At 41.4% G+C, this 14,403-nt stretch overlaps 1 protein-coding gene across 3 annotated transcripts in view; it reads right to left on the reverse strand.

Annotated features, from left to right (window-relative positions):
- Positions 1 to 4,656: 4,656 nt before the first annotated feature.
- Positions 4,657 to 14,403, reverse strand: part of SYNE1 (spectrin repeat containing nuclear envelope protein 1) — a 427,753-nt gene continuing 418,006 nt past the window's right edge. For all 3 annotated transcript variants that reach the window (XM_045544593.1, XM_045544592.1, XM_045544591.1), the window contains 2 exons: positions 13,332 to 13,390; positions 4,657 to 5,641 (listed from right to left, as the gene is read on the reverse strand). In XM_045544593.1, the coding sequence (XP_045400549.1) occupies positions 5,401 to 5,641; positions 13,332 to 13,390 (300 nt within the window). In that variant the 3' untranslated portion in view covers positions 4,657 to 5,400. The remainder of the gene's footprint in view (positions 5,642 to 13,331; positions 13,391 to 14,403) is intronic.

Below are 14,403 nucleotides of genomic sequence, written 5' to 3' on the forward strand. Positions count from 1 at the left end.
ATGGGGGTACAAAACCTCAGGTTACATACATTGTCCGTGTCCCGCCCATCCCCCTGAGTCAGAGCCCCAGGTGCGTCCACTCTCGAGACAGTGCGCCTGGCATACCCCATGCAGTCATACCTCCATCCCCTCCCCCCCTCACCTCCCCCAGTCAGCACCTTCAAGCATGACCATTTCCCAGATGGTGTGCAACGCACTCATCATGCAGGCATACACCCATTTCCTCCCCCCAGCCCCCGTCTCAGTCTGATATCCAGTTGGTTTCCTTCCCCGATGTGCATTTAGGTGATGATCAGGGAAACCAATTTTCTGGTGAGTACATGTGATGCTTGTTTTTCCATTCTTTGGATACTTCACTTAATATAATGGGTTCCACCTCTCTCCGGGAGAACCAAAGAGATGTCGTATCACCGTTATTTCTTATAGCTGAGTAATACTCCATGGTATACATATACCACAGTTTACTAATCCATTTGTGGATTGATGGGCACTTGGGTTGTTTCCACATCTTTGCAATTGTGAATTGTGCTGCTATAAACATTCGGGTACAGGTGTCTTTGTTAAAGAATGACTTTTGTTCTTCTGGGTATATGCCCAATAATGGGATTGCTGGATCGAATTGTAGGTCTACTTGAATCTGTTTAAGGTATCTCCATAATGCTTTCCACAGGGGTTGCACTAGTTTGCATTCCCACCAGCAGTGTATGAGTGTTCCTGTCTCTCCGCATCCACGCCAACATGTGTTGTTTTGGGATTTTTTGATAAAGGCCATTCTCACTGGAGTTAAGTGGTATCTCATTGTGGTTTTGATTTGCATTTCCCTGATGATTAGGGATGTTGAGCATTTTTTCATATGTTTGTTAGCCATTCTTATATCTTCTTTTGAAAAATTTCTACTCATGTCATTTGCCCACTTTTTGATAGGATTGTTTGATTTTTTTTCTTGCTGATTTTCCTGAGTTCTAAATAGATCCCTGTTATCAGTCTTTTATCTGATGTGTAGGATGCGAAAATTTTTTCCCATTCTGTAGGCTGTCTGTTTATTTTCGTGACTGTTTCTTTGTGCAGAAGCTTTTTAATTTGATCAGGTCCCATTTATTTATTTTTGTTGTTGCTGTGATTGCCTTAGGGGTTTTCTTCATAAATTCTTTGCCTAGACCAATGTCTGTAAGAGTCTTTCCTACATTTTCTTCTAGAATTCTAATCATTTCCCATTTAAGGTTTAAATCTGTTATCCACTGTGATTTGATTTTTGTGAGAGGTGAAATCTGTGGGTCCTGTTTCAGTCTTCTACATGTGGCTATCCAGTTTTCCCAGCACCATTTATTGAATAGGGATTCTTGTCTGCAGAGTATGTTTTTGTCTATTTTGTCAAAGATTAGATGGCTATATGAGGATAGTTTTATATTTGGATTTTCTGTTCTGTTCCACTGATCTGTGTCCCTGCCCTTGTGCCAATACCAGGCAGTTTTAAGAACCACAGCTTTGTAGTATAGTTTGAAGTCTGGCAAATCAATACCTCCCATTTTGTTTTTATTGCTTAAAATTGCTTTTGCTATACGGGGTCTTCTCTGATTCCATACAAAGTGTATAATTATTTTTTTCTAAGTCTGTGAAAAAAGATGTTGGCAATTTAATAGGAATTGCATTGAATCTATAGATTACTTTGGGTGGTATAGACATTTTAACAATGTTGATTCTTCCAATCCACGAGCATGGTATGGTTTTCCACCTATTTACGTGTTCTGCAATTTCCTTCCTTAGTGTTTCATAGTTCTCTCTATAGAGGTCCTTTACCTCTTTAGTTAAATATATACCCAGATATTTTATTTTCTTTGTTGCTGTTTTGAAGGGTATTGAGTCCTTAATTTGGTTCTCTGATTGAATGTTATTGGCATATATGAATGCCTCTGATTTGTGTGTATTGATTTTGTAACCTGAGACTTTACTGAATTCATTAATTAATTCCAGGAGTCTCTGGGTTGAGTCCTTGGGGTTTTCCAGATACAACATCATATCATCAGCGAAGAGTGAGAGTTTGATCTCTTCTGTCCCTATTTGGACACCCTTGATTCTGCTCTCTTGCCTGATAGCTCTCACAAGGACTTCCAATACTATGCTGAAAAGTAATGGGGACAGTGGGCAGCCTTGTGTTGTTCCAGTTCTGAGTGGGAATGCTTTCAGTTTTTCCCCGTTCAGTATGATGTTGGCTGTGGGTTTGTCATATATGGCTTGTATCATTTTTAGGTAGGTTCCGTTTATGCCTATTTTGTTAAGCATTCTTATCATAAAAGGGTGTTGAATTTTGTCAAATGCTTTTTCTGCATCTATTGAGAGGATCATATGGTCTTTATTTTTGCTTCTATTTATGTGGTGAATTACATTTATAGATTTTCGAATGTTGAACTACCCCTGCATCTCTGGGATGAAGCCTACTTGGTTGTGATGAATTATTTTTTTAATAAGCACTTGGATACGATTTGCTAGGATTTTATTGAGAATTTTTGCATCTATGTTCATGAGAGAAATTGGTCTGTAGTTTTCTTTTTTTGTTGCGTCCTTTCCTGGTTTTGGTTTCAATGTTATATTGGCTTGGTAAAATGTGTTGGGGACAATTCCATCCTCCTTTAATATTCTTGTATAACCCCCCATCCCTCCCATGAAGACTTTGAGGAACACACCTTTTCTGTTGCCAGGGTAGCTGCTGGGTACAGGTGTGGATGCCCCCAATATGACCACATTCCTGCCCCCCACCCCCGCCCAGGGCACTGGAGAGTGTGAGGGCCCCGGGTAGAAGCTGGCTAAGCCCTTGCTAGCCTGGTCAAACCATCATCTGGGGATAACCATGGCCTCCTGGCTTCAGTGTTTACGCTCACTCAGTTCCAATGTTCTGCCAAGTCTTCCAAACAGTCTATGGAGATGGACGTCCTGCCGCCCTTTGGGTGTTTTGCAGGGTTTTAGGATGGCACACATGGGACTGTACTCTAAGATTTTTCTTAAATGAAAACCACATTTTTTTTTCTCAGCAACATTTAACATTTGATTCTTCAGTGATAGGAGATGCCTAGGAAGTCAGTAAGTGTGATGTGGAGAAGAAATGCCTCAGCAGCCTCTCTGCTTGCCTCTTCCATGACTGTCACCTTGTAACGCTGCAGACTCCAATGTGGAGGCGGGACCCTACTTGCAGGGGTCTGGGGCAGGAAATGAGGGAGGAGGCCTGAAGGGTGACCCATCTCAGATGGGGGAGCAGGGGTCCTTCAACTCCAACTGCCACCGCTGTTCACAGTGTCTCCGGAAGCAGGAAGACGGGACACCTTAAACAAAGGGCTGTTCTCTACAAAGCAACGACCTCCATCCTGTTCCCTGAGACAGATTACAGCGGCCTTAAGGCAGGAATAATCTGACAGTAGAAAGCAGAGTAGTAGAAGTCTTAAATAGCATTTAAAGATGATTGGGAAACTCTTCAAGAAGGAGATGGCTTGTGAGCCAAGTCTTGTGAGGGAGGAGAGGAGGAATGGTAAGAACAGAAAGATGGAGTTCAGGAAGTACAGGGCAGTGCTTTTCAACAGTTGGGAGATATGAAGCCACCTCAGGCATCTGTTTAAAATGCAAGCTCCCAGGCCCTACCCCGAGAGGTTGAATTAGAAGGTCTGAAGTGAGCCAGGAATTGGAAAGCTTAATAAGCCTCAGGAACCCCCGTGGGGATGGACCCAGGCTAAGTGCATCAAGGAAACCCAGCAAGGCAGTTTCAGGCCACTTTACATACCTCTATTTGGTTTAAGCACTTGATTTAGAGCAGGATTTGTAAACTCAAATATCTCCAGGGACTAGGCTGACACAGGCTACCAGAGAAGTTGATAAGGTAGTAGTGCAAATGGAAAATCTGTCTCTTCCTATTCTTAAAGGGACAGGAGCCAATGAGCTCCAACAATTACTGCCAGGAAGGGATATGTGCTCAGGGCACCAGAGCTTTCTATTTTCTAGAGAAGCCTGAAACATTTTACAACCCCCCTCAATTATTACATTAAATGATGGGTTAAAATGCCATGAGCATAAAAATAATTTCACGAGGGCCACTAGTTGGCAAGATCAGAGGCGCAAAACGAAATCTTACTGTATTTGGACTTGAATGATAGACTAAAATTGTATTTATCTGATAGATAATGAACAATAGAAAGCTTTGCAGCAAAGAAGGGATCTGAATAGATGTGCACTTTAAGAAGATGGACATGGCTGTTGTATACTCTTGGGATGGAATGAGAAGGGGCCTCAGACAGGAGATCCTAGGAGGCTCTTCCAACTGTGCAAAGGGAATTGAGAAAACAGTATGAAAGATGCCAGAAACAGGACTTCCTGAGATCTGTTTGGCTGTGGAAGGAAGAGGGAAAAATGAATCATCAGTTCTAGGGTCTTCTATGCCCAACTATGCACTATCTCTAATCATCCTGTTCTTTTAATATATATATATATATATATATATATACATATATATATATATATATATATATATATATATATATATATATATATATATATATTGTTCCAGCTTCATTCCACCAAAAAAAAAAAGATAACTTAGGTTGCATTATGATCAGTGCCAGCTTAACAGTGAAATTTAGAGTCATTCGTTTAGGAGGAAAAAAAGCACAGACAAAATATTTTACAGTATCTATAATAAATGCAAAGAAATCAATACAAACAAAACTTGGCTTTAGCAAACTGTACATACATAAATATCTTTTTTTTACTATAACATTCAACTTTTTTCACATAAAGCCTTCTATTATATTATTTATTACATCTAGTTTTTCTTTATACCTTTAAAAAAGTGCCTTTTTAGATTTACACGTTGTGCTTCTAAAGCAAAGGTTAGAACATCATGCCCAAGAGGAAAACAAGGTAAAAAGGAGGCTGCCGTATAAGCTCTTAAAAACTGTATGTTACAAGGTTCTAAAATCTCTCCAGCACTGGTTGTTGGGTAGATTGTACGATACTGACATGGTGCTTGGGAGGGTCATTCATTGGATAAATGGAGCAGCACCATGGGACAGCTGCCCGGATGGTCTACTGAAGTCCTTGGCTATGCATAAAACGGACCAAAGGCCCAGAATTCACAAGTCCAGGGAACTTCGGAGGTCCTTACTCAACCTCTTTAGAGCCAAGGCTCAGAGTCTCCAACCAAATTCCTTCCAGACCTTCTGTGGTCTGTCTGCCCTCCTGTTATTGTTGGTCCTCCACCTCGGAAGCCAGGATCTGCACACACAGGATGTGGAGGAGAGCTGAAGCTGCCACGCCGGGGGCTTCTGCCAAGATCAAGGTCCTCCTGTTGACAGCTTGGGACTGCTTTTGGCCCAATCCGCCTAACGTTCCCAGCACGTCTGCAGATGGCGTCTGCTTGGTTCAGAGCGGGGGAGGGCCGTTTGTGTATCTGAGCATGGGGTGGAATGACCGGGCAAAGTTGTTGGAGAGGGCGCAGCTGTAGTCCTCCTCTGACATCGGTACGAGGCAGGCCAGCCCGATGAGGAGCAGCAAGAGAAGCTGAAGGGGAAGAGCGGCTCGGAGGACTCTCAACAGGAAGGCTCGGCCCGACCGAGCCGGCCGAGGCTCAGAAAGGGAGGAATCGGAACCACCTTTTGTGGACCTGAGAGGAGAAGCGACATAAATAACTCCAATAACTCAGCTGTTGGATGGATGCTGCTTTTTGCTTCTGCACCTTCCTGGAAGCTAAGGGCCATGCCAAGCACAACCCAACCTGGCAGTTAGCTGCCAGCCTCCCGCAGAAGGCCCAGGTCACTCCCCACCACCAAATGAAGTTGTTGGAAACTGCACTGATGAAAAACAAACATTTAGTCAGTCAGCTTAACTAAGTCGGTTCAAATCCCACTCCTCTTATCCCTTAATTTGGTGAAACATTTTCCGTCAACAAAGATAACTGCTGTACGCATATTCTACCATCATAAATTAAGTAAATCCAAGATAACTAAAATGTGAAAGTTTGATGCAGTACATTTTTGGTTTGAGAGTATCAGAAATATTGTTAGGCAAATTAGTTGCTGTCAGGATCATACAAAGTATCCCATTTAGCCATCCTGAATATGCCGAAATCCATGTAGCAACAATAAAAACGGTCCTACTCATTTTGCACAGACCCACAAAAGCTTAATTAATCTTAGAGTTTACCCTGGTTTCATCTTGCACTGAATCAGCATCTGGCCCTGACATTACTGGGTTCCAAAGCTGGTTGAAGGGATAGCAATGGAGTTTGTCTATACAACAGTGCTGTTGGGTGATGTAGATTCTAGGCTGATCCCGTCCCTAGCTCTGTGACTTTGGAAAACTTTCTGAGGAGGACAGATTGTCATCTTGAAGCCCCATCTAGACTCAAAGGTCCAAGTTTTTCTATCTCACTTTTATCTTCCTTTTAAACAGTGCATTACAGATTAAGCACAGATTTCAGAATTCCTAAGAAAGCCTGCCTGTGGAACATTGAATATGAAAGTAGGTTCTGAGTGCTGAGGTTGGGTGCCGCTGTTTTCTTTTTGTGAACAGCCATTAACGTTTTGTTTCGTTATGAGTAGAGAAGATGAATAAGAAATGTTATTTACAAGAGGCATTCTGTGTACACTCACACCCAGACAACACTGAATGAGCAAAAAAGAATAGATACACCAAGGAGACACATTCCCACACACCTAGTATGAATTCCCTTATGGTTTTTGTATCACTAAGAATAAGGATGTTGAATGTGAGGCCATTGGAAAAATATGAAGATATAAAAACTGTATTGGTAACTGTAGATTTGGCTCATAAGAAAACAGTATGTTTGTAGCTCCCTTATTAGCTGTTAATTTCTGAAGACATATTACCCTAATATCAGTGGGGGATAGGGTGGCACTCGAGAAAATAAATGTTAAAATAAAAAACAGATATTATCTCCTTAAAAGAGATCAGAGGGACTGCTCAAAACTCTTTTATTAAACCATCAGAGAAACATGGGGGACAAGCAGACTGGCTCTGCAAAAACCCCAAGCAGCCCTGCACCACGCTGGGTTTCTAATACCCTTTTTGTAGTGTAATGAAAAAACAAATCACTGGCCTAAATTGGAACTGTGTTCTTTTCTGAAGTCCACAACTAATGGCAGTGTAACCTTGAATGACTCACTTAGCCTCTGTGTGCCAACCTCCTCGTTAACCTCTTCACATTAAAATAGATGGTCTTCCAACTTTTAAGTTCCATGTTTCATGTTTTCTGTCTTCTGCTAATTTGTCAGTGTAAATAGTCTCCTAACCCAGAAGCCGCAAGAGTTCAATCACCATCTAGTGGTCAAACTGATTAACTGCCCTTATGCTAAGCCCGATGAGTTATTCCTTAATAAGCTGAAAAGGAAAAAAAAAATGTACATTTTGTGAAAATATAGAACACAAAAGAAATATGTCAAATATGGAAGGGAATATGTCAAATATGGAAGGGAATATGTCAAATATGGAAGGGAAAAGAGAAACTTCTTGAGTTACCTGAGTATAAAATATTCATGTTTAGATAAGGCCTTAGAGAGCACGGAATCCATTTCCTAATTTTGTAGATAAGTAGCTAGGGATAGTCAACGTTTATTCTTCTAATTGCTAGGCAACACCCCAAGCATTTACCTTGGCTTCTATCATTTAATCCTCACAACATTCCTCTGAGGTCTGTGCTTATTATCTTCATTTTTATAGATGACAAAGAGGAGGCTCAGAGAAGTAAAAATAACTGGCTGAAGTCTACAAAGCTAACAGGTAGAAGAACTTTGATTTCAACCCTGTGATTTCAAATACTAAAACTTGGACACTATACATAGACTAAAGGACTTGCCCTAAATCCCACAATTAAAGGAAGAGATCTAGTAGGAATTCAGGGTTCCCAAATCCCTCCCCACCACTCTGCTCTGCAATGTTGTGCTGGTTGGTGATATGAATGATGACCACACAGCTCATGTTTATGTCACAGGCATCTCACATATAGAAGCAAAGAAGAGAACACTGTACTTATGTCTTAAAATATGTAGAAGCAAGGGGTTTCTTCACGTCTGAAATAAATGCCTCTAGTCACGAAGCCTCACAGTATCACACATATCATCAAATCAGTGTATGGACATGAGGACATTTTGTTTTGAGGCAGTTATATAATCATTGGCCAATAAATTAGTCTCTCTGGCCTTCAGTTTTCTCATTTGCAATGATGAGGGCTACATGGATATTTCTAAAACTGTTTTGGCTCTGACAGTTTAAGATTCAATGGTTTGTCTTAAAGTGCCTTGAGAAGGATGGGATAGCCACCCACAAACTCTGGATTGAATTTTTTCTTCAATATATCCTTCCCTTGACTTGAAAATATGTCTTGGCAAAAAACACTCACCACCTGTAGCTGGATGAGTTACAACAGAACGACAGAAGAGAGCTCCACATTTCCTCTTGATTAAATATCTAACTAATTTTCATTAGGAAATTAGTGATGGGCAGATTTATGCATATCATTGATAATACAATCTGATAGAGCTAAATAGTCCTTTGTCAATTATTAGCTTCTTTGAGCAATTCGGTTAAAGATCAAGATCAAAACAAGGGCTGCACATTGACTAGCTTATTCGTGAGAAAAACTAGAAAGGTCACCATTTTTGGAATACGGGCTCATACGTCATAGAGTCTGTTAAAGGACATGGCACATTTAACAGCATCAGAGCACTCTTTTATTAAAATTTAATTTGCTCATGACTTCTAATGTTGAAGAATGCCGACCTAGGGAGAAGTAGCGGGCTCAGTTAGGGACAAAGGGAACACACAGTACTTCGTGACCGTCCATGCAGTTAAATGCCCTTGAAAATGCCCAATCTATCTGCTGAGAAAAATGCCCACCCCCTGGGGGTAACTACCAGAGTTTCAACATGCCCAAAGTTGCCTCTTCTTCAGGGTGAACCTGTCTAGATATTTTATTAATAGTACCAACTAGTTAATGATCTTAGGCTAAAGGATACTTTTAGTATTTATCTACTGATCTAAAAATCACCTAAGTTTCAAGAGTACTGGGAAATTAGGTAAGGGAAACAACAGAGGAAACTTGTTGACTAGTCACTGGTCATTCTTCCCTGGCCTTATTCTTACACTGACATAAATGGATGCCAGTTTAGATTGTTTATATAGAAAAAATTAAATGTGTAAACTTACTTCAGAAACTTAATCAAGGGAAATATATAATTCTGTTCAGGAAAAAATGTGCTTATTCTGCACAAGGGAATATATGTTTATTTTTCTCACTCCCCTCATTCCTTCAAACTTCTGGGTAAATAATTGCCCAGGGGTTGTTTCATATCTGTTCCAAAATCACATACAGTTGTGGGGGAAGGAAGATGGTGGGAGGGAGTAGTACCTAACAATACATCCCGCAAAGGAAACGGTATGTAACAAACAGATGTGAGGACTCAGAATACCATGCACATAGAGTGTGACTCACTTTGAAAATTTTACATAATCAAGGAAAATAAAATGAGTTGATTTTGCACATGCTTCCTAAAAGCCAAACGAAAAGAAACTTAATTCATTTTGTTACTTGTTGGCAAACACTGGCAGTGCGTAACAGGAATTTATTGTTCGGAAATGTCTCGGTTGTCCATAATCTTGTTGCCTGCTCTGATGCGAACTGTCTTTGAAACCCAGTGTTTCCTGGATGTGTGGTTCAGAAGACGTTTCCAGAATCAAGTTAGGGCTCCAGACTCCTCTTATTCTAAACCAAACATCCTGGCTAATCCTAAGTTGCTTTAGGCAGCCTGTGGTGGTCTCTGCCCTGGAACTCTTGTTTGAAGCATCCTACTCACCAAGAGGCCTTTAGTAGAGCAGTGTTGTCAAGAAGGTAGGGTCTAGCATCAGGTGTGACCTGGTTCAAATCCTCAGTCTTTATCCCTCTAATACCCCGTGTTCTTGTCTATAAATTGGGGAAGAGCCATATTATGGGGTTCTTGTGAAGGTTAAATGAGATAACATATGCACAATGCCTACTATAGTCCTTGGAATACATTAAGCACTAAATAAATGCCAGCAACTTCTCCTTATTATCTGTATAATTATACCAAGGGTGTGCTGGGGGTTGGCTGGATTCAGCTTCTTCTCTCAGGAAAACATACCTGCTTTATACATGGTTCTTTCAAAAATGTGATGAATTTCTCAAACTGCCTGACTTGTTCCCAAAGAGACACCGGGAAGGCCTGCCTCAAAAGAGCGAAGGGGAAGCCCACTGGACACTGACCCACAGCTGTCCTTGGGGCGTGGGCAGCCAAACTGCCTAAGTGGGGAGACCGCGTTGTGCTGCGGCTCTTTGAATGCTTTGAAAAAATAGATCCCCAGGGTCAGAAAAGACTCGAAAACAAATTCCACAAAAAACTGAATAGTGTGTATAGTGAGACCCCAGGGTACATGCAAAAAACCCACTGCACTTACTTAAATATATGTGACCACCTTGAACAAGTTTTACAATGTGGTCTTTTTCCCTCCCTCTCAGTGTTTCAGCCAGTCGCACTTCCCATTCATTCTTAGTTTTCTGTAAAGAAGGTGCCAGAGACCAAAGGTGTTAGGGCAATTCTGCATTTTACAGTTCTAAGCTTTAGAAGGAAGTCATCAATTCACACAGTCTGGACTACAGAGCAATTGTTCCTTTGTTTTGTTGGAAATTGGAGTAAAATCTTCCTACCTGTCATCTTGAACTCAGCTACAGTAGAGTTTTGCAGAATTATTGGCAACAGGGCTAGAAAATTTTAAGTCAGATGTAGGAGAAAGGCACCAGCTGGACCATAATAAGCATTGCTTTGAAAACATGCTTCTAAAATATGTTTAATCTCAAACAAAAATAATGAAGATAGTGATTATGAATGTATGCACAGAATTTTAAGAAGTGCTAGGGAGCTCCTTGTACCGATGTAGGGAATCTCTAGATTCTGATACACTGCAAGCCTTTTAATGGCAGGAATCATATCGTATTCATTTTGTAGGCCCAGGGCCTAAACAGACTAGGTGTTGAGTAACTGCTGGCATCACTCCATATGTAGGTTTAGAACATCATATGAGGACAAAGAATCAACTCCATCAAATCAAACTGAAATATGTATCAGGCTGGTAAATTATTAACATCTGACTTTAAACGACAAAAAACTTATAAGTGGCCCTCCCTTCAAACTAATACCCAGTTTCTTCCCACTCAGCCTCTTCTTCCAGGAAGAATACATGTCCAAAATTTTCCCGTTGCAGACTGCTGGGGGCAACATTCTAAACCATTTGTGCTTCTGCAATAACCTTTCAAATTTGCTGGACCAGTGCAAGATCAAACACAAGATATCTCGAGTCTCAAAGTCAAGGAACACCATGACAGCCTGGCCTGTGGGTGAAGTTCATTCTTCCCCAGCAGACTCTGCCATTCATTGTCGGAGTTGGGTGACCCCCAGACAGCAGTGCCAAGGAGTAAGGAAGCCCATGAATCTTCAACCACAACCTGCCTGCCAAGGTGTTTGAGGAAGTTTGCCATTCAGGTGAAGATTATTTATATTCCATTCACTCTTGAGTAGCAAAGTGAACACTGTGCTGAATGCTCAGAAAAATGTTAATCAACAGTGCTGGACAGAGCAGAGCTGAAAGGCGCCTGGTGGGTGTCGCAGTGAGAACGTGGCTGTCCCAGTCGCAAAGCCCTGTTAGGAGGCACATGGAAGCACTTGCTGCCCGAAGAAACAATGCCCTTGATGTTTTCAAAAGATCTGTGTGGCTGTCTGAAATAATTGTTGAAGCAGATAGATGCAGTATTTGGGAACCCAAGGGCGACTGCTATTGGTGTTGCATGATAACATAAGAGCTATTTCCTTTCTCAACATCATCATTTGTATCAACCAAAGAATTGATCTCTGGTACCCTCAAAGGGAAGCTAGGGGGATATTCTGTACTCTGTTCACTGCACATCAGCAATTTGTGGGGGCAAGATGGACTACATAACACAATGACCTGTCTACAGTCCACCACTGTCTCATAGGGACGGAGAAAACATCAGAGCATCTGGAGACGTTTATCACTAGCTTCCAAAGCCCTGTGAGTTTTTCCCAATATTTCACTATTGCTATTTTGTTAAGGATGAAACAAAACAAAACAAAACAAAACAAAACACAAAATTGTCTTCAAACTAAACCAAAGGGCAAAGGGAAAAAAACAACATAGTGAAGGGAGGCTTAAAACCAGAAAGCGTGCTAAAATACATTCTGCAGGACTTCAGCTGAGTGGGAAGGACCCAACAGAAGAGCCAGTCCCTTCAGCACACAGCTGGAAAACTAAAACTATTACTCAGGGGTTGTTTACAGTTCTACATTTCCTCATCCCCACCCTCCTTCCAGGAATGTAGATCCCTGCTCATGGTGATAAGTTTCCAGAGGGGCAAACTACTTTAACAGTGAACTGCTTGGGATTGGAACGCAAAACCGGCTCCGAGGACAGTGTTTTCATTTTTAAGGAAGCTGTCTGGGGAAACATGAACCGATTGGTGAAAGGGCAGGGAGGCACAGACACCACACCAACGACAAAGAAGGCAAAGCACTGCTCACTGCAGGGGTGAGGGACTGCTGGAGGCAAGGCTGGAGCTCTGAGTGGCAGCTGTGAGTGGGCTCTGGGGAGGTGGCCGGGCGGGGGCGCTGACTGCTGTTGGTTCCAGAGGGAAAGCGCTTGCCAGGGGTTAGGAAAGTGAGTGGCTGAGTGTGCTGGCTGAAGAGTTTCAGGATAAGCAGAAGAGAGGAGGTGTTTATAGGTTTTCAGTGAAGAACACCAAATTAGGGCTTGCCGTTTTGAGAATCCAAAACCCACAATCTGGATAAAACATGAAAATAAAATAAAAAGCTGGGGATGTTAGTACATTTTATTCAGAGTTGTGGGTTCTGTGAGTGGTAAAATAATTCATTGATCTATTACCTGTCTTATTGTAAAATCTAGAAATAAAGAGGATGATAAAAGTCTGCCGTGAGTCCAATGGCAGCTGTGCCACCAGTCGTACCGAATCCTTATCGACGTGGAAAATACCATTTGATGAAAAGTGCCAGATGGGCTATGTGCGGCTAAACAAAATTTTGGTGGGGTCCAAATATTTTATGCTCTGAGATTTACTCGTACTTTCCATTTAGAAACGCCTCTTCCAATTTCTTAGGAAAGGGTGTGGACTGAAATGAACAATTTCCCAACTACCCTGAGGCAGACCAGATACAGGCCTGTCTAAATTATGGACAATTTTCATCATCCTCTTCGAGTTCTAGAACAGTGTGGAAACCAGGAGAACGAGGTACCTGCTATGTGGACTGCTGACAGAGGGTCCAGGCTGTGAGAGACTACACTTGCCTCGTGGCTGTTTGCAATGAACAGGGGGTAAAGAAAGAAGAATGTTCAGTCCAGGCAAATAAAGACAAGCTACTAATGAAAATTAAACTAAAAGTGCAGCAAAGGAAAAATAAACCAAATGAAATGATCAGTACCCACAAATTAAGGAAACTGGCTTTTCTTTTGTTGAAGAAGTAAAATTTACATCTATATGATTAGTCATTGAAAAAAATCACAAGTTGTGGTTCTGGAGCCCATACCATGGTGGGCACATGTCCCCCCACTTTTCATAGTAGAAACTCAAGTGACTCTACAGTGTTCAAGAGTCTCTGTATATTTACTTATAATAAATATAAAATTCACTCTGTCATATCATGTATTTCAAAGATACGTTACATATTTTTTCACCTTTTAGAACACTGAACCAGTATTAAAATTCTTGGTAGATAAAAAATAACAATGGTGACATGAGATTCTTCTTTGTAGTGATGAACCCCAACAAGTTAAATATTCAAGCGAAAGGAAAGCTAAAATTTGACTTGAAAAGCCAGTATTCCTTCACATTCTTAAACTAGGATCTATAGGAAACTAGTGAATGTAGTAAAAAACAATCCTCAAAGTGATAATACGTTTACCAGCATAGAATGTGTTTATAACAAAAATGCACAAATGAAATCAATCCTTCTACGAACTCAGGAGAAATGGAATGAATATAATCATAAAGCCAGACCAAAACAAAAACCAAAAACCAAAAACAAAAAAAAAAACAAGCTTCTAATTACACAGAGAAATCAAGGTATAGAGGGCAGCAGGGGAGAAATTTGTCTTCTCTTTCTCATTGTGTCCCAGGGAGGCAGCCCCCACCACTGGCCTGTGGGGCATCGGCTTGGGTTGTTGCCACTTTAGGGGCAGCACAATTGCCAAAATCCTTCAGGACCACCACTCGGAAACGTCTCTGCTTGAGAGTCAACAGAACTTCCACTGGTGCCAACCATTCAGTGGTCTCAAGGACGTCCGTGTTTCTGTCCACCTCCGGCGGAG

The sequence above is a fragment of the Lemur catta genome, chromosome 2, assembly GCF_020740605.2.
Source record: "Lemur catta isolate mLemCat1 chromosome 2, mLemCat1.pri, whole genome shotgun sequence".
Classification (NCBI taxonomy): Eukaryota; Metazoa; Chordata; class Mammalia; order Primates; family Lemuridae; genus Lemur; species Lemur catta.